General features: G+C 38.9%; 1 protein-coding gene across 2 annotated transcripts in view; it reads right to left on the bottom strand.

Moving 5' to 3' along the window:
- Positions 1-17644, bottom strand: part of virma (vir like m6A methyltransferase associated) — a 217896-nt gene extending 200252 nt beyond the window's left edge. For both annotated transcript variants that reach the window (XM_051935489.1, XM_051935490.1), the window contains exon 1: positions 17571-17644. In XM_051935489.1, the coding sequence (XP_051791449.1) occupies positions 17571-17633 (63 nt within the window). In that variant the 5' untranslated portion in view covers positions 17634-17644. The remainder of the gene's footprint in view (positions 1-17570) is intronic.
- Between the last annotated feature and the right edge of the window lie 3918 nt (positions 17645-21562).

Here is a 21562-nt window from a genome sequence, read left to right as displayed (position 1 = left end):
GATTGTAACAGAACTTTGACGGTCCCTTGGTAATCTGCGTCGATTACGCCTGCTAGCACAGTGACTCCCTTTAGCGCTAGACTTGATCTTGGGCATACATGCCCGTAGTGTCCCTTTGGGATTTTCACCCCTATCCCTGTATTAATTATAGTTACTCGTTCGGTGACTGTCTCATCCTGTATCGCATAGAGACCTAAGCCTGCTGCCCCCTCACTGCCCCTAATGGGTAGTTTCGCGTCTGGATGCTCTGTCCAGATCTGTATTGGCCCGTCTGCGTCCATTTTACAGATCTGAAATTTCATCCTCTGCAACGGAGTTAAACCTGTTGCAAATGGGCGATTATTGAGCGCGCAAACCGCATCCACTAAATGCTCCTTCCAGTTTTGGAGTGTTCCCCCTCCTCTCTTACGCAGCTGAGTTTTCAATAACCCGTTAACTCGTTCCACTAACCCTGCGGCCTGCGGATGATAGGTTACATGGTATACCCACTCTACCTGTCTTTCCGCCGCCCAGCGCTTCACTTTCCATCCTGTAAAGTGCGTCCCGTTATCTGATTGAACCTGCAATGGGAGGCCATATGCCAATTCTACCTTTTGAAGGGCCAATAGGGTGGCCTCTTGGTTGGCATGTGGGCAGGGATGCACCACCAATACTCCGGAGTATGTGTCCACCACCGTGCATGCATACTCACACCCTTTGGACCTAGGCAGGGTATCGTATAACTTGCCCCATTTCACCGGCGACTCCTCCTCGTGAGTCACCATTATTATTTCCTCTCCTTCCTCCGGTACCTCTGCTACTTTCTCATGTAATACAGACACACCGGTTGCGCCGGGCTTTGCCCGGTCAGCTATGTACCATTTCCATTTGATTATGGTGTTTTCTTGGGCTGCCCCCACCCTGTGAGTTTTGGGGTTGCTCATTACCCATGTCATGATCGGTATCTGCGGTCGCAAAAGGACCTCGTGTCCTAGTGTTAGTTGTTCTGTGTCTATGAGTGCAAGATAACACGCCTGCAATTGCCGTTCGAATGGAGTGTAGCGTGAACATGCATCTGCCAATTTTTTAGACCAGAACCCTAAAGGTCTGCGTGTCCCACTCTGCTTTTGCCACAAGCTCCAGTTAGCGTAGCACTCGGTTGAGGACACCTGCAATTCTAGAGGCCCATCCTCCACCCTTGCCAGGCTCCCTGCCTGCACTATCGCTTCCTTGGCCAGCGCGAAAGCCACCTGCGCTTCTGGTGTCCATTCGAACGTATTCTTTTTACGTGTGATCTTATATAACGGCCCCAGAATTTGCCCCATGTGCGGTATGTGGTGTCGCCAGTACCCAAATAGCCCCACAAATTTCTGCACATCCTGCTTTGTTTTTGGGGTTGCAAAGTGAACGACTTTGTTGCGTACCTTTTCCACTATCTCTCTTTCTCCCTTGTTCCACTGAATCCCCAAAAACTTAACCGTGTGAGAGGGTCCTTGTATTTTTTGTGGGTTAATTTCCCATCCCTTGCTTTTCATGTGTTCTACTAGTGAGGCTATCGCCTCTCCTACCTGCCCCTCTGTCTCCCCCTGCACCATGATGTCATCGATATAATGGGTGATTGTGAGGACCGGCGACCTTTTCCACTCATCTAAATGTTCTGCCACCAGCCGGTGACAGATGGTTGGGGAATGTAAATACCCCTGTGGCAGGCGTGTGAAAGTGTATTGTCTCCCCAGCCATGTAAATGCAAACTGATCCTGCTTATCCTCAGGGATGGGGATTGTGAAAAAGTCATTTGCCAAGTCTATCACCCCGTAACACTTTCCCTTACTTGCCTGAATTTTTTCTATCAATGTAATAGTGTCAGGCACCGCCGCCGTCAGGGGCAGTGTGTGCTTATTTAGTTCTCGGTAATCTACCGTCATTCGCCAAGTGCCGTCTGACTTTTTAACAGGCCAGATTGGGTTGTTCCACTTAGTGGTTGCTCCCCTCAACACTCCTACGTTCAGGTAATCTTTTATTGCAGCCTGAATTTCTTCCTGCCCTCCTGGAATCCTATACTGTTTTTGACACACTACCTTTCGGGCGATTGGGATGGGGAACGGTGGTATTTTCAATTTCCCCACTGTCACTGCTCTAACTTTCTTTGGGCCCCCAAAGGAAAATGTCCCCTCATTGGGGAGATGAAGAGTCATCCCCCGTAAAATGTCCATCCCTATTATATACTCTTTCACTGGGGTGATTAGTACGGGGTAGGGTCTCACAGGCAACTGACCAATTTGTAACATCACCGTCACCTGAGTGGCAGGGATGTCTGTTCCCCCGATCCCCTGCACTGTCAATCGTTTCCCCTTGAATTTAGATGGATTCCCATATATTAAAGTGGCCTCCGCACCCGTATCGATGAGAGCCTTTACTATTTGTTTGTTTTTAGTTTCCCAATGTATCGTTACCGGTACAAAAGGTCGAATGTCCGCATCGTGCCAATTTAGAGCTCTCACCTGTGCTTGGCCCCATCCCTAACAATCTCGTGCTGCGCGTTCTAATTCTTCGACGGGATATAAAGTCCTTCCTTTATTTTTCCCTTTCCCTTTGCTCTTAGCTTTCTTCCCTCCTTTCTTATGTTTACTCTTGCACCGGTTTTTCCCCCTGTCTTCCTCCTCCTCCTCCGAGGAGCTCTCGGAAGATGAAGAGGGGCCAGTTTCATCACGCTTCTTACTCAACTTTTCCCACTCAGCAAAAGTAAGAACTTCGTCATGCTTTTTACTTAATTTTTCCCATTCAGCGAAGGTAAGAAGTGAATGTACTTCTGCCTTTGCTACTCGTTTCTTTATTCCACCAGACTTATCTATAAGTCCTTTTTTCTTTGCCCTGTCCAGGAGCACTCCTGTAGGCAGTCCATCTATCTCTTCCTTAGGGACTTTAGCATTAATTAACGCTCCCCATAACTCCTTCCTATTCACTCCCCCTGTTCTATAGGCGCTATCCCTTGATGTAGCCCCAGTGGGTTGTGTTGCAGCTGTCCCTGGCGGGGCTCCTCCCCACTCCCCCAGGTCACCTAAATCCCGTAATTTGGCTACAACTTCCCCCACTCCTGCACCTACCTCATTCAGTAAAAGAGTCATTATTATTCCTTTCAAGTTAGCAGGGGCTGTTTTTATTAGGATGGTCCTGGCTACAGATGTAAATGGGAACACATCTAACTGATCCGCTTGGCCCGCTACCACGGCGTCCCTCATTGCCAATTCTCTAACCACTCGAATCGCCTGCTGCAAAGTCGTCCATGGTTTTACTTCAGGCCAATTCTGTGGGTGTGGATATATTTCATATGCTGCGTTCGCCGCCAGCGCCAGCAACGTGCTGTCCCCTTCTAACTTACTCAATTCTTGTCTCATTGCTTGTTTAAAATGGGAATCGACAGCATAATCTGTAAATTCAGTACCATCCCCCTTATCCAGTGACACATGCCCGGCTCCTGCATCATGCAAGCGTACGAGCCATGTGTCTACTGGCTCATTTCGTCCTTGTGCATAACGTGATCTAAATCCTTCCCTTTCTTGTGCAGTATAATCTTCGAAAACATCTCCCCTCCTAACATTACCATGTGCGTCAGTAAAAAGTCTGCGACGCATCACGGGTTTAGCCTGTAAAGGCAGAGGATCAATTACCGACCCTGCATCGGGTCCGTCATCATCCTCATAATCATCATCCCAAATGTTACCGTCCCATTTTTCAGGATCCCACTCATGGACGTTAACTGCGGCTACAAACGCTTTGATCTTCGCAACATCCGGTCTGCGCTTCTTTTTCGCATTCACCTTGGCTATGCAAAAGGCTGCCTTTTCCGCCATCCCCTCGGCTCTCTGTACCCGCGGCAATAATACAGCTACCTGGGATTCGGCCATTGAGGCCCGCCCTAACGCATCCGCCATGTCCATTTGCATTTTCTTAATCTCCCTTTCTTTTTCGTCTATCAGACTATCCAGATTTTTAACCGCAGTTAGCAAAACCCACCCTCGCGTCTGCAAGCCCATTATGGGTTCCTTTGCAGACACCTGACATTTCTTAAGCGCGGCTAGCACATTCACTGGTGTTGGGGGATCCAAGCTCTGCCAATATTGTGCTAACCGCCCCCCCCCCCCCCCCCCCCCCACCCCCCACATCTCAATTCTCTGGCGCAGTCTTCCCATACTGTGTCTTCCCAGCCAGGGAGAGGTAAAGGAGCTGCGCCAGGGTTTTTATCCTTTTTCTTAAACATCTCTGATTTCCTTTGCCTCACTTAATAGTTCAATATTTTACCAGATTCCCCAAAATCCTGCCGACTAAGCCAAAATGTTTTAGTTTGGGAAAATGGTTCAAAGGTTTTAACAGAAAATAAGCAGGCAAGAATCAGAGAGGAAAGGTCCAATACTTCAATTGTTTACTTGTTCAAATATAATATCAGTTACATACAATATAATAGCAATATACATGCAGATATAGGAATTGTACTATTGACTTAAAGATATATGATTTATACTATTGACTTACAGTAATACAGATATGTGAATTATACTATACTTACAGTAATATCAAAAGACCCAGAGCCATCATCCTAGACCAGTAGACTGAGGGAGCCCGCGTGTCAGTCTCGTCAGAGGATCAACTCGTGAGCCTGGTCCAATACCGGGCGGTGTGCACGTTCCCCACGGTTGAGCTTCTGAAGAAACTGAGGGCGGAACCTTCCCTTATATACTAATTGAGTGTCCTTACCCAAAATGGCTTACGTGTAAGCAGTGTATACAGAAGTGATCAGTTTCAGCACACACCCTTCCACGGGACGCAGTATTGTTTTTCTTCTACCTGGCCCTCACTGAGATGGTGCCTAGTATCAGAAGACACACAATAACAAGCGTTGCTTGCAATGAAGCCCCTCGAAGTGAAAAACAAGTACATGGCCTTGACTGTATTCCCATAACATTCTGAAACTCTTTATGAGAAGCAAGTTTTTGCACATTCTTTCGCTATCATCCCAAACATTCCAATGTTTGTAGCTGGTTTTGCACTGAAGCGACCAATCCCCCCCCTCTTACTCCTTTATTTCATCCCTTCTCCTGTTACAGAGAAAACCTTTTTTATTACACTCGCATTCTCCATGACTATCAACAAGTCCCAAGGACAAACATTTGCGGTAATCTACAACAACCAGTCTTCAGCCATGGTCAGTTGTACGTGGCTTTTTCTAGGATTAGATCTTTCGACTCATTATCTGTTGTCTCCTCCAAAACACCAATTCACAACTCCGTCTTTCAAGAAGTATTTATTTCTCCTTGATTTCTGAATTCCTTCCTCACCGTATGCTACGGCGGGCGTCGGCTAGTATATCATATTATATATCACGTGGAAGTTGCTTTGACTTGTACGACCTACCTAAAAATTGTTTCAGGCCACATACACCCCTTCATGGCAATGTTATTCACACACCAGAATGATTCAAAAAAGCCTCTAATAGTCACAGTAACATTGCAGCATTATGATTTCGTATTGCTGTTGTTAAACGTGGAGCCCCAGTAGCATTTCCTGACACACTTCTGCAAAATAATTTGTTGGCTGAGCCTGCCCTTTTAATTCACTTGTTAATTGAGTGAGTCTCTCTTAAAATGATGTTAGCAGCCCTGCAAATCACAGTGTAGAAAATTGCACTGGCCATTACAGAGTTGCAGAAGATGTGAATAATGTCAATGTCCACATTAAATAAACACATTCTCCTTATAAAAAAAAAAAGGCCTGCTCTGCCCTTTCTTATATAGTTCCTCCGTATTGTAAGACCACTCCAGTCAGTCATTGATGTGGACCCCCAAATACTTGCAGGAGTGCACCACCTCTATATCCACTCCCTAAATAGAGGACAGACATAGAGGTTCTTTGATGAAGTGAAAGTCAATTACCAGTTCCTTAGTTTTGCTTAAGTAAAAATGCAGACAATTCTCTTTACACCTAGAAACAAAGTTCTCCACCTGACTCCTATACAGTCTCATTCCCCTTATCAATAGCCCCAATAATTTCAAATCTCTGACTTTATCCCTTAACATGGATGGCTGGATGGAACTGAAAGCACATGAGAATTCAAAAAACATACTCCTCACAGTGCTGCCAGCTTTGACCAGGTAAAAATAAGACTTGTGGAGCAGATACATAATTGCATCCTCCACTCCAATCTCTGTCCACCATGAAAACTGCAGCAAGTAAGTCCAGGGGGTCTACCACAAGAGGACTCCTATAGTCTAGGACCAGCCTCCTGATGGTCTTCAGATGTAAGACATTAAGGGCCACTGGTTCTGCAGTGATTAACAGAAGAGGCACCTGCCTTCTTTGGAACAGGAATGCTCTCTTTTTCTCATTTAGGAGACCTTTTAGCTCCTTAGTAATCCAGAGCTTGTTGTAAAGAAAGCAACATACAGTCTTTGAGGGTACCACAATGTCGACAGAAAAATTAATAGTCTGTGATGCAGTGTGAGATTTTCCATGCGACTCACACACCATTTTCTCAGTCTGTCATTTGCAAGCAGTCATTCAGAGCCATTTCAGCCTCTCGGCTCCAGTTCCTCACTATCCTAGGGATAACAGGTTGCTGCCTAATAATAGGCTTGTAGCTGGGAATAAGATTAATCAGGCTGTGGTCAGATCTTTTCAAAGGTGCCAGAAGTTTACACTTAAAGGCATCTTTAACATTTGAACACTGCAGATCCAGCTTGTTATTTCCTCAAGTGAAACAAAACACAAACTGAAATTTGTTATAGTTCTTTCCAAAGTCAATCGGTTGAAGTCACCACATATTATAACTGCAGGGTCAGAACAAGTCATCATTAAAGTGTTGGTGACAGAGTGAATTTTTTTCTTGTGCCGAGTCCCCATTTGCGAAGAAAAGAATATAAACATTAATAAGGATAATGTAATTTTTCTCCCTGGACAAATAACATGGATGAATTCGGACAGCCAGAATTTTAATTTCTGAATTATAAACTGTAGTTTTAACTGTAATATGTTTCCATAACAACACAATTCTTCATTCACATATATGACTTTTTTCCACTCCACACTGGGCCTATGTGTGAATAAGATGAAAGCATTAAAACATTAAAATCATGAAAATTAAAGAATTTAACTTGTTGTAGTATTGTTTCATGACATATTAACACATTGGTTGGCTTTTGTACCTTTAAACTAATTTAACTTTGACTCCACTGATCTAGAACAATTATAAATATCAAAGCAACCATTCCATAAGTGTTTAACAAAACAGAAAGTTTGAGTCATCAAAACAAGAAACGTCAACATTCCATAATAACATTAAAATTAACAAACATTTGTGAAGAGAACAGGACCAATTCCCTAAAGGCTTCAGTTAATGATTGCGGGTGCTATTCAGCCGACAAGATAAATGGTGAAAAGATCTCCCTTGCACTTATTCTCTTTTCTGAGAATGTAGCTAAGCCGGTTAGCAAAAATTACTTTGGCCCCAAAGAAAGCCAAACCCTAACCTAAAAGGTAATTAAGCTGTACTTTATTGTGAGTTATACATCATCTTCAAAGGGAATATTTTATGTACAAATAAAAGTAAGAGAAAGAAATAAGCTGCTTTCAGATTTCCCCTTTGCTTTTGTAGGTCTGCTAATTATGCCACTGTCTTAACTAACTCATACATTAATTTCCTAGTTTTAGTTCAGGAAGTAAAATAGAGCATGAGATTTATTACCAACCCAAGTTTGAAGATGCTTTACTTCTTACTTTCTGACAATAACTATTTAAGAAATCATCACATTTTTTTGTTGATTACTGCTGAATCACCAATGATAAATATTCAAAGGACTACAGATAGATAATGTATTAATGTGAATAAGAATCATATTCATGATGTAGAAATCTGTAAATAATCATCTGCTGTTAAAGTTGGGTCACTTTTAACAGACTCGGATTACAACTAAGCAAAAGGTGATGCTTTTAAATGAATTCAAGGAAACCGATTTACTTTTCAATTCAAAACCTACTGGAGCTCAAAAACAGAACCAAGTTACAAAGAGTGAAAATAAATATTCTCACCAAAGTTAATGTTATAATTTTCTATTGCCAGGACAAAAGATTAAAAAAATTTAAAGAACAGACATTACTTTCTAATCATACTATGAAAACAGTAAGGGCAATTCTATTTCAATATCAATAATGTGTCCATTACTTTCTTCCGCATTTCGGTTGTTGAAGTAAATTTTTGTTTTGTTATTAGCAATTCCCTAACCTAAAATGTCACTTGCACAGGATCATTTAGTAGAAGTGACAGAAGTCACCAATAAAGCCAATATTGATGTAACACATTTAAGCCTAAAGCTTAATGGACCTTCTTTATAATATTTAAATTACATATTATAAAGGAAGCATCATTTTTGGGACTGTTTCAGTCCAAGCCTACGTTTTCTTTCTATAGAGTCAGTATCAGGTAGCGATGGATGGATGGATGGATGGATGGATGGATGGATGGATGGATGGATAGATAGATAGATAGATAGATAGGTAGATAGGTAGGTAGGTAGGTAGGATAGATAGATACTTTATCAATCCCAAGGGGAAGTTCACATACTCCAGCAGCACCTTACTGATACAAAAAACAATATTAAGTTACAGATTGATAATAATGCAGGTAAAAACAGACAATAACTTTATATAATGTTAACGTTTAACCCGGGTGAAATTGAAGAGTCGCATAGTTTGAGGGAGGAATGATCTTCTCAGTCTGTCACGTGATAATTCGGCCTAACCTTTTATCCAGGCTAAAAATAACATGTCATACTTTGTTTAGTTCTAATACCTGTATAAACAGTACTGTTTCTGCTGCTTATTTTAATTAATTTGTTTGTTCTTGTTCTTGACCAAAAACATTTTTGTTTAGTTAAGCCAGCAATCACAGCATTAAATTTGTCAAATCAAAATGAAGTGACCAAACAGCAACTCACTTTTTTAGTCATATAGTCACATTTCAAGTCATACATTTACTTGAGCATTATCATTAAGGGTGATCATCATACCTCATTCACTTTGTACTGTTATCTCTGTATACAACATTTTAGAGACTTTAAAGTGTATAATTTTACACCAAAATATACTGAATTTAAATATATAACAATGATGATCCCTTGCTTATCTAACCTCATAACTTTATAGAATAAATTTCATTTGGATGTTTCATAAACTGTGTTTTCAGTCATTTTGAGTATTGTAACATTGTTTCATCCGTTATTTTGTACCAGCTTTGCTATTTTTATTGGTGTTAAAAGGTGAAGCTCACCTTAGCATCATTAGTTTACCTGCTGAGAAAAAAAAAATACTGAATGTAATTCTGCTGCATATCAGAGACAGAATTTAGCCTGACATTGTTGGTAGCCTTGAGCAAAACTTAATCATTTAATAGTCATGACAAATCGCTACTGTCAGACACATATCAACAACGACATAAATTTTATTTTGTAGTTAACATTACACATACAGTACTTCCTTCCGAGTTTAGACTTTACAACGCAGTCTTTAAATCATTTCCTGAACGGAACTAGTGTCTTCAAAGTTGGAATGGCACCGAAATACTTACAACAAATCACTGTAACATTTAATACTTACACTAATTCTATTTTTGATATCTACTCTTATATTTATACTCTATGCTAATAGCAATAATTACCCCATAAACCATTTTCAACTTGCCAGAATTCTTACCTTAGATATTGCGACGTGCATTCTGTCTGGTGAAAACTGAATGGATTTTACCATGAATTTATATGATTCAGTTAGATACTATTACTGTACTTCCCTTACGACTAGATTCAATTACAAATAGAGATATCTTCAAAGTGCCTGAAGATCTGATTATATTTTTTATTATCCAAATTGCAACTTTAAGTAGTCAAAATGAAATTCCACTTTCAACTAACCAAAAATACCTATTTCTTAATTTCTATGAGTCAAAATATAACAGAACCACAATTTACTGGTGAAGTGATTTTTTAGGTTGCACATGTAAAAGTGGAAAGAACTGGTTTTAAAAGGTACTTTGTATATACTGAAACATTTATGTGGCAAAAACGTTTTCAGTTACACTTTGTTCTTAAGAATTTCTTTTGGTGCCTATAATTGTGGCACATGTGGTTTTGTTAAAAACAATTATTTCTTGATGGAGGATTATTTTTTCTCATAAATACATTTTGCTTTTTCTACAATATTTCTATATAGTTGCCTTTTAGCATTTCTTATGCCCTTATAAACCTTTGCTCTTTCAATAAATAGATAGATCTATTTGTCCCCAGGGGGAAGTTTGTTTTTCACAGAAGCTCTTTAAATAAATAAATACATAAATAGATAGATAAATATACACACCCATACTATGGTCTGAACACAAACCACAATGAATAAAAAGCAAGAAAATTAAAAAGAAGGAAAATTCCTGATTTGGCTGTCACAGTGAGGCATTATGCAGACATACTGCTGTTGGTATAAAGGAACCCTAGTAGCATTTGTTGACACACTTTTTCTGAATAATTCATTGGCTGAAAGTACTCAGTGTCACTGCACCAGACAGAGGATGTAAAGCATTGTTCATAATAGCACTCAGTCTTGTTTAAAACTCTCTCTTTCCCTTTGCTACTACCGCCAGAAGGTCCAGTGTACATTGCATAACTGAGTTTGGCCATTTTAATTAGCTTGTTGATTTGACGGGCCTCTGATAAAATGATGTTACCAGCCCAGCACAACACAGTGTAGATAACTGCACTGGCCAACACAGAGTTGTAGAAAATGTGAAGGATATCACTTCCTATATTAAGGGAACTCATTCTCATAGTCCTAGTATACAATGTAATTATTTAAATAGCTTACTATAAATATGTTAATCATCTTATTAACAAAAACTAAATAAATAATAAAATAATTAAATCCACCCACCCTTACTACAAATTGGTGCTGCTTCCCACTACCTGCTATAGCATTTTCACAATAAACCTATGTACATGTGATTGAAAGATATGCAAAATTAGAGATCAGAATCCCTTCTTTTCATGCTGCTAGTGCTAGTCTGATATATTTAAAGAATACCACTAAAAGGACGTGCCAATGTACTAATTCTGGCAGGACATTGATAACTTTTCTTTTCTGCCAATTCTGATAACCATAACTTACAATTCTACAAAGAAGAGTGGGCCAAAATTCCTCCACAGTGATGTGAAAGACTCATTGCCAGTTATCGCAAACACTTGACTGCAGTTGTTGCTGCTAAGTGTGGCACAACCAGTTACTAGGTTGAGGGGCCAATTACTTTTTCACATAGGGCCATGTAGGTTTGGATAGTTTTTTTCCCTTAATAAATAAAATCAGTGCTTAAAAACTGCATTTTGTGCTTATTTGGTTTATCTTTGTCTAATATTTAAATGTTTTGATGATCTGAAACATCTAAGTGTGACAAACATGCAAAAAAATAAGAAATCAAGAAAGGGGCAAATACTTTTTCATAGCACTGTTGTATTTTTCTGAAATTTTTTGTAGGCCTTTTTATATATAAACTGGAGACTACAATTAGGACTGCCTTGGGTAAATAAGGTAAAAATTTTGTGCTAGTTAAACATTTCTGACTTTCGCAAACTAACTTGTCAAGAACAAACAGACAAAACATAATATACACTCTGGATGTAACAAGACACGATTCAATCATACCAAGATTGAGAAAACATAAGGGTACTAGATTTTTTACAGTACTGGTACTACTAGTGATACACTGATAGATCAGCCAACAATCTAACTCAGCTGATTTTCACTGCAAAAAAGAAACAGCAAGAAAAGCAACTTTAATGAGTTTTTATTTTGTCCCCCCAATTAAAACGGACACTGCTTGTCTGAGTTTGGACGGCGAGCAAGCTTCTGCTAAGTACAGTAGTTCATGTTTTCAATTAGAAAGAGTAGAGATAAAGCAGAATTTGAAAATCCTGTTTAGTAAACAATCGGCTTGTAAGCTTAACAGCAAAATATGTATTTTACATGAAAACTTGTGAAGCATGTTAAAAACATCTGATACATTTGCAGCTAAATTAAATGCTTGAACTGCGTTTATTATTTCTTTGTGTGCTTTATACAGTACAAGTTTTAGTATGAAACAAGTTCTTCATATTTAAAATAGTAAACTGTATTTATAACAACACCTCAAGAATTAAGAATGTCTAGCTGGAACATTGGGGGGAAAAAACCTGTATAAATATAGTAAATGCATATTTTAACAGCAAATAAAGCTGTACAGCAAGTAATGATTAGAAGCTATAAGTGCATGCATATTTACATTTAAGTACTGTTTAATTGCCAATACCAATTAATTGAATCAATGCATTATAATATATATGTTTTTATTAGTTTTCTTTCAGGAAAGTAAATTACAGAAGAAATTAAACAATATGACTGCTTGTAATTAAGAAAAGCATTTTATTTTTTTAATGCAACATGCATTCTGGATGAATATACAGGTGCTGGTCATAAAATTAGAATATCATGAAAAAGTTGATTTATTTCAGTAATTTCATTCCAAAAGTGAAACTTGTATATTAGATTCATTCATTACACACAGACTTATGTATTTCAAATGTTTATTTCTTTTAATGTTGATGATTACAACTGACAACTAATGAAAGTCCCAAATTCAGTATCTCGGAAAATTAGAATATCAATTAAGACCAATGCAAAAAAAGGATTTTTAGAAATGTTGGCCAACTGAAAGGTATGAACATGAAAAGTATGAGCATGTACAGCACTCAATATTTAGTTGGGCTCCTTTGGCCTGAATTACTGCAGCAATGCGGCGTGGCATGGAGTCGATCAGTCTGTGGCACTGCTCAGGTGTTATGAGAGCCCATGTTGCTCTGATAGTGGCCTTCAGCTCTTCTGAATTGTTGGGTCTGGCGTATTGCATCTTCCTCTTCACAATACCCCATAGATTTTCTATGGGGTTAAGGTCAGGCGAGTTTGCTGGCCAATCAAGAACAGGGATACCATGGTCCTTAAACCAGGTACTGGTAGCTTTGGCACTGTGTGCAGGTGCCAGGTCCTGTTGGAAAATGAAATCTGCATCTCCATAAAGTTCGTCAGCAGCAAGAAGCATGACGTGCTCTAAAACTTCCTGGTAGACAGCTGCGTTGACCTTGGACCTCAGAAAACACAATGGACCAACACCAGCAGATGACATGGCACCCCAAACCATCACTGACTGTGGAAACTTTACACTGGACCTCAAGCAACATGGATTATGTGCCTCTCCTCTCTTCCTCCACACTCTGGGACCTTGATTTCCAAAGGAAATGGAAAATTTACTTTCATAAGAGAACATAACTTTGGACCACTCAGCAGCAGTCCAAAGGCAAGACGCTTCTGACGCTGTCTCTTGTTCAAGAGTGGCTTGACACAAGGAATGCGACAGCTGAAACCCATGTCTTGCATACGTCTGTGCGTGGTGGTTCTTGAAGCACTGACTCCAGCTGCAGTCCACTCTTTGTGAATCTCCCCCACATTTTTGAATGGGTTTTGTTTCACAATCCTCTCCAGGGTGTGGTTATCCCTATTGCTTGTACACTTTTTTCTACCACATCTTGTCCTTCCCTTCGCCTCTCTATCAATGTGCTTGGACACAGAGCTCTGTGAACAGCCAGCCTCTTTAGCAATGACCTTTTGTGTCTTGCCCTCTTTGTGCAAGGTGTCAATGGTCATCTTTTGGGCAACTGTCAAGTCAGCAGTCTTCCCCATGATTGTGTAGCCTACAGAACTAGACTGAGAGACCATTTAAAGGCTTTTGAGTTAATTAGCTGATTAGAGTGTGGCACCAGGTGTCTTCAATATTGAACCTTTTCACAATATTCCAATTTTCCGAGATACTGAATTTGGGACTTTCATTAGTTGTCAGTTATAATCATCAAAATTAAAAGAAATAAACATTTGAAATACATCAGTCTGTGTGTAATGAATTAATCTAATATACAAGTTTCACTTTTGGAATGGAATTACTGAAATAAATCAACTTTGTCATGATATTCTAATTTTATGACCAGCACCTGTATTCTCTACATATATTGTTGGTTAAAAAAAGTATGCATTTCAATGGTAAAATACTGGTATTTTAGTACCAGTAGCAGTGCACTGCATGATAACGTGCAGTGAATACACATGACTTGAGCATTCATCGTTTTCATACTATTTCTCTGTACGTTTAGCATTCGTTTGCTCAGAGGTTGATGAGCTGCTCAGGAAGCAGCAAGCGCTTCTTTTCTCCACCCTAGTGGCCAGTTTCTTCTCTTCTTTCGTCTGCATCTTTTTGCGTTAAAACTGATCAAGTCAGTGCTTGTGTTGCAATTACTTAGTATGTTTTCTTTAATTTAATTTTTCATTTAAGCTGGCATTTCGGAGTGGTGGCTCTGAGGCTAAGGATCTGTGCTGGTATCCAGAAGGTTGATGGTTCGAATCCTCGTCACTGCCAAAAGAGATCCTTCTCTGCTGGGCCCTTGAGCAAGACCCTTAACCTGTAATTGCTCCAGGGGCGCTCTACAATGGCCGACACTGCACTCTGACCACAAGGGGTATGCAAAAACTAACAAATTCCTAATACAAGAAATTGTATAAGGCGAAATAAAGAACCAAAAAAAGTCTTCAATCTGCCTCAAGAATGATTTAAGATATGAAGAGGTAGGGGAAGTGACGGCAAAGGTGGTAGGGATGAGAACACCACCCGTACGCATGCACAAAAACGGCCGCCCTGTTGGCTGCTGCCGAGAGTTGATTCTACAATAAAATAAAATAAAAATAAAAAGAGGAATAACCTTGGAGGTCAATCATCACTCTGAAAGCAGATAGTAGACGTCATGTAGTATATGTGTACCAAATTTCAGGTCAAAAGGTCAAACGGTTTGCGAGCAACAGGTGATTTAAAATCTTGGACAGACAAACGAACAGCCACTGTAACATATTATAGACAAAGATTTTAGTCACTAAACAGTCTGAGTCTGCAGAATTTAATTTTGATTATAAAAAAAAAAAACGTGTAACACCTGTGGCTTATAGTTTAATTATAAAAATACTAAAGTTAACATTTTAATATAGAACATAAGGTTTATTCGCATCTGGTTACGCAGGAGGTTAGTGTAAAGAGATAAAGAAAAAAAACATGATATTGGTAACTAGTATCAGCCCTAAAACAACCTGAATGGAGCATCCCTAGGAAATAATGAGAGGGTTGGTACCGTACTCATGGGTGATTGTATATAAACAAATTATTTCAGACAGCACAATAATACATGAGAAAATACTAAGCCAAACATCATATGGAAGTTGCTCACAGTGGTTTAATGTTCTAAATCTAAACAAGAGCTGCTGTTAAATACTTAAAATGGAGCAGGGTTGTGTATGTAGGCAGGACGTAAACCTACAGACTCAAATATAACAAAGCTTCTCTTAAGTTATAACAGCATAGCTGAGATGTGAAGGTAAGTACAATAGCCAAAAGCAGAGCAGGCCAGACTGCATGTTGAATATAGGTGAGTAATTAACTTTGCCTCGGATGAGTATGGCAATTCACAACACTGGTTCATGAATCCACTGGGGCCAGCAAAGCACTAAACTTATTGGAACAGTCTTTATACTCAAACGGTATTGGAAGCAGCAAACCAAAATTACTGCAGCTCTCATGAGCCCCAGACGTGTGAATGAATGCTCAAGAAACCAATATATCTTTCACTGACACTCAATCAGAAGTAGAGATAGATTTGGGCATGAAGGAATTATACAGCACTGGATCTTACATTTCTTTCAACAGCAGTTCTCTAGCATGACAGAGAGAAAGAATGCAGCCAAATTTCTTATGCTTGCATTTCTGGTCAAACCATATATTGCCACAGTGGAGTTATTTCAGCTTCATGCAGAGTATTCACATCCTCATTTTTCTTAAAAGTAAATATGATATTATAAGTTCTTCATAGATTCAGTCAGGACCCACTGTTAATGGGGTAACTAAGGCATTCAAGCAAGACAAAAGGACAGCAAATGTTGAAACAATGTTTGACGTTAACTGGGAAAACAAAATAAGTTTAAATTTAGATGGTTCATGTGGTGCAGTAACTTTACAGGTCATTATTGCTGAGATGTAACAGTACAGTGATATTCTTCCTTAAATGTACTAATCAGTCTTGAACACGTATTACATTAATGCAGTGCAAATACTTTATATTTGAATTGCAGCAGTCAGCAGATTAAGATGGGCTGGACTAGATTCATGAGTGACAAAGATACACCTTATAAACACTGGACAGATCGAGAATGCAGGGGGAGATTCTCGGAACATAGAATAAATAAGAGCCCTCACAGAAGAAAAGAGGTCTTCAGTGGACTGCAAGTACGTTGCACATGACAGCAGCAGACAATCGGTGGCACAAATTGCTGTGCCTACTTGCCAGTTGATTTCTGCTCTTTTTCATAAAGTCTTTCCCATGGTCACAATAGTGCAAAGGTGCTACTACTTAAGAGTATGATCTGTTATTGTTAAATAATGGCAACCATTCTTGGGCTTAACTGTCATTTTAGTGTGTGCCTTTCCATCTTGGTGTTCTTCCCATAATCAAACAGCTTTATTTTAATACAAAAGAGAAGGCTTAGAAAAAGATATTCAAAATTGCATATATGTATACTGATTAGAATTTATTTTGCAATGTTTTGATTAATGAATATCCAATAGTAAAACTAACCATAGAGTACGTTCTGATGAAGATTTAATATTTTACAAATAGTGTCTCACAATGCCTGAATTGTAATATGAATTGCATCGTGGAATAAGTGTACGTTTCATGCCTACTTTAAACCACTTCACGTTATACGATTTCTGAGTACTTGGGGGTCTGCACCTTCCGACAAAGCAGGCACGAAGCTGAAACCAAGGGGCACAATTACGCACTCATATATACAATCTTACCCCTGGCCAAATAAACATGCCCGGATTATTATTATCTATCAGATGCTATATTAACACCAAACTGCGGCGTTTCGGTTGTTTTATTTTTTCCTTCCTTGGGGTGACTTAGTATTCACACTTACACAATTTCGATTGTTTACAACAGACTCGCACAGATTATCCAGCTTTAGATGCAACAAGGGTAGTACTTAAAGCCTATACTTTTTCCATTCGGTTTCAGATCTTTGGTGCAATTGTCCTCCTGTGGCACAAGGTTTCTAAATCATTGTGGGATTTCTTTTGCGAACGCCCCTGCAGTTCTTCAAGAATAAAGAAAATAAAAACCTACCCATGTTCATCTTAACAAAATACGGACACACTATCACTCCGGACAAAGCAGTGCACACCGCAATTTTCTCACAACCTGCGTACAGAAACAGAGGTAGTCACAGTGCTAACTTAGGTCGCCCACTATTCTTAACGCCAAGGGTCAGCACAGGAGAACAAGGGACAAGTCGAAGAGACCAGTGCACAAGAACTAGTACGCAAAACCAATCGTTCATCATCACTCGAATTCAATTCCAAAAATATGAAAAGCTCAAGATAAATTTACCTCTGCGCTCTGATGTTTAAAAGTATCCAGAAAGAGCAGCTCCACGGCAGAGTCAGTCGCCATGGTTGTGACGTAAACAAGGTTGCACTTCCTAGGTAAAGAAAATGTTCTTCCGCTTTTGGCGCACTTCCGGGGAAACAAAAAAAAGGTGACTTTAAACATGGTGTGTTTTGGAGTTGAAGAACCGTGCGTGCAGCGATCGAGGATTGTATGAGTTAACAATAATAATACATTTGATTTATATAGTAGTAGATTACAGTTGGCGACTTAACAAAATACTTCCTCGGAGCGTAAAAAAAGTCAACCTGTCAAACCAAAATCAAACAAGATGAAGATGCTGTTAAGAATCCCTGTTTCTGGGATCTATCTTCAGTACTTTTAAGAGTTTAATAATAGCATAGCGTGAAATGAAAAATATTTCCGGAACATTGACCAATATTGAGAGTTACGCTATTTAAATGTATTATGGAAACAGAAGCAAATTAAGCAAAGTAATTATGCATCGTAATTCATGGGAAACCGACATTTCTAACAGACTTGTTTCAGTGTTCGGTGTCAGATAGACGAGCTTTTTGGTTTGTTTCAGTGTTCTGTGTGAGATAGACGAGCTTTTTGGTATCAAGTTCACGTATTTTCTTCCAATATCTCAAAGGCTTGCAGGATCGGTAAACATTTTTTGAGGATTTTAAAAGTGTCAATTAATATCACCCCGTAGTCTAATGCAGGGTTTCAGGGAATCGGATGTATATCATGGAGAAGGGTTAAACATATTTACAGCTTAATTTTACCAGTTCTCTAGTACAGGGGTAGGCAACGTCGGTCCTGGAGTGCCACAGTATGTGCAGGTTTTTGTTCCAACCCAGTTCCTTAACAAGAACTCAATTATTGCTGATGAAGCACATATTGCTTAAGTGACATTTTAATGCTTCATTTTAGTGGTCTCGCTTGTTAAGGTTCTCCAACCTTAATAGCTTATTTCAATCTTAAACTGCTGCATTCAGTGTTTTAATTGCTCCTTATTAGCAATAAGATGTAAAACAGGGGTAGGCAATGTCGGTCCTGGTGAGCCGCAGTGGCTACAGGTTTTCATTCAACCCAATTGCTTAATTAGAAACCAATCATTGCCAATCTCAGACCTTATTTAATTTTATGGCTTGTTAGTCTGTGCAATGTAAGGCTTTTATATCGTAGATTTTTTTCCTTTCCAAGGATATCATCCAAATGATTTGAAGCCTAAAACAGATCATTTTCAGTCTGTCACATTTTTCTATTAAGTGTTTTATTAAATCAAACTGTGCATGATGAACACACACAGATGTAATTGGAAAAAAGCTAGCTGGAGAACTGCTGGCTGCTTTGTCTTTTACATCTTATTGCTAATAAGGAGCAATTAAAACACTGAATGCAGCAGTTTAAGATTGAAATAAGCAATTAAGGTTAGAGAACCTTAACAAGCGAGACCACTAAAATGAAGCATCAAAATGTCACTTAAGCAATATGTGCTTCATCAGCAATAATTGAGTTCTCGTTAAGGAACTGGGTTGGAACAAAAACCTGCACATACTGTGGCACTCCAGGACCGACATTGCCTACCCCTGCTCTAGTACAACAATGAAGTATGGCTATAAAAAGGGAAAATGCCCAAAAGAAAAAAGTTTTAATCCTGGGGGAAAAAAACTTTGTTTAGGTGTACAGGGACACTGGAAAACAGGCATTTCAGTCCAAAAAGCTCATCCATCCTATTCGCCCAGTTCAGGCCTTCTCAAATACATTCGGTTTGACAAGTTTTTTTTTATTAGAACCGGTTTATTTACTTCTAAAGCAGTATTTTTTGGACTAAGTTGTAATTACCCTGTTTGGAACAGATACAAACTCTTAATGCTTATTTTATCTTTAAACAGCTACATTTAGGTTTTAATTGTGTGTTTTCTTAACCAACCATCAGTTAATAATGAGGTCCAAATGATAAAAGAACCACCAGCTCTCTAGCTGAAGTACTTCCATTTAAATTTTCATACTTGCATCATGGAAGTATCAGTCAAATATTTTGAAAGAAATAAGAGAGAAGGGAAAAGGGCCAAGATCTAGAAATTTACTCTAATAATGTTCTCAAAAAACAAAAGCACTATAACGTGAGAAAGATTTGTCTTAGAAAAATAAAAGCACTAACAAACTATATAATTGAATACCTAATTACATTATGTGCTAGGCATGGCTTCTAATTGTAAAACTGGTTGAAACAAAAACTTGCTACTCCTGTGGCCCTCCAGGACCACTGAGGACTGCAGATCAAGATAGTCCAAAATAACATCAAGTTGAGATTTTCAAGGCCCAAAAAGTGCTATTCTCCACCACACATCTTTGTTATTTATTACATGGTTCATTGCATGAAGAATAACTTTTAACATTTGTGTGAAATCAGGACTTAAACAATTTCTAGCTGTGTCCCTGTATTCTTCATGAAGAATTTATTTTTAAGTACGAGCAAAGATACACTTCCTTCATAATTCTAAAAGCTTCAATCATGTCCTCTTTTAATCTCTGCTTAAACTGAAAAGGTTCAACTCCTTCCGTCTTTCCACATGGCCTGTTAGTCCCGAAATCAGCATAGTCACTCTTCTCTGAGCTTTCTCCAGCACTGCTATGTTTTGCTGTTTTTTTTTGTAATACAGAGACCGAAAATGAACACAGTAATCCAGGTGAGGCCTCACTAGTGTGTTACATAACTTAAGCATAACCTCCCTTGACTTATACTGCACACATTGTGATATATAGCCTAACATCCTGTTAGCTTTGTTGATTGCTTCTGTGCACTGTGTACATCTGGATGTAGATAGTGATAAGTCCATTATGACTCCTAGGTGCTTCTCATGAGGGGTACTTTCAAGTTTCAGAGCTCCTATTGTGTATTCAAATGTAACATTTATTCTTCCTACATGTAATACTTTATATTTACTTAAATTTCATCTGCCCAAGTCCTATGCTATCAAACTCCCTCTGTAACAATTGTTCTGATTCTAAATTATCTGCCCTTCCACTTAGTTTGGTATCATCTGCAAACTTAACTGTCTTATTGATTATATACTTGTCTGGATCATTAATGTATATTAAAAGGAGCAGCAGCCCCAGGGCAGGTCCCTGAGGGATATTACCGTTAACATAACTCAATTTCCGAAAATATTCCCCTCACCATTACACTTTGCTTCCTGTGTTTTAACCAATTTTGTACCCACCCTCAGACCATGCCTTGAATTCCCAATTCTTCCATGTGGTACCTTGTCAAATGTATTCTGAAAAAAAATATATATAATATGCATCTTTTTTATCATATGCTTTTGTTATTTCCTCATAGAACTCCAGCATATAAGTGAAACACAATCTTCCTTGCCTTCTTGACATGTTCTGCGCAATCTGTTCCTTAATAATGGCTTCCATTAATTTACATGTGGTGAATGTCAAGCATATTAGTCTGCTTAGATCAGCCAAATCATCCTTGTCATATAATGGGACAATATTTGCTAGTCTCCAGTCTTTAGTAATTTCCCCAGTATGCACAGAGTTTATATATGTGCTCCCTAACTTCCGTAAGCACTCAAGGATAAATGTAATCTGTTCTAGGTGATTTGTTAGATTTCAACCTATTTAATCCCAGCAGTACTTCTCCCTCTAGAATTTACCTGTTACTGAGTACCACCTTAGTACTGTACCTTTTTCTTCACATGTATACATTTTAATAAAGTGCAAGTTCAAAGCATTTGCTATTTCACTGTCTGTATATTCAAGCTCGCCTTTACTATTCCTAATAATTTTCACCTCCTCTTTGACAATTCTTTTACTACTAAATTATTGAAAGAATCTCTTTTTGTCATCTTTTACCTTTTGTGAAATATTTCTGTCCAACTGTCTTTAATGCTTTCCTAATATTCTTTTTAATCATTGCTCTCATGCTTTCATATGCCCTACAGCTAGTGCTTGACTTACTAGTCTTCTAT

This window comes from Erpetoichthys calabaricus, chromosome 13 (genome assembly GCF_900747795.2).
Source record: "Erpetoichthys calabaricus chromosome 13, fErpCal1.3, whole genome shotgun sequence".
NCBI classification, from domain to species: Eukaryota; Metazoa; Chordata; class Cladistia; order Polypteriformes; family Polypteridae; genus Erpetoichthys; species Erpetoichthys calabaricus.
The sequence above is the reverse complement of the archived record's forward strand: the minus strand, read 5'-3'. Positions and strand labels throughout refer to the sequence as shown.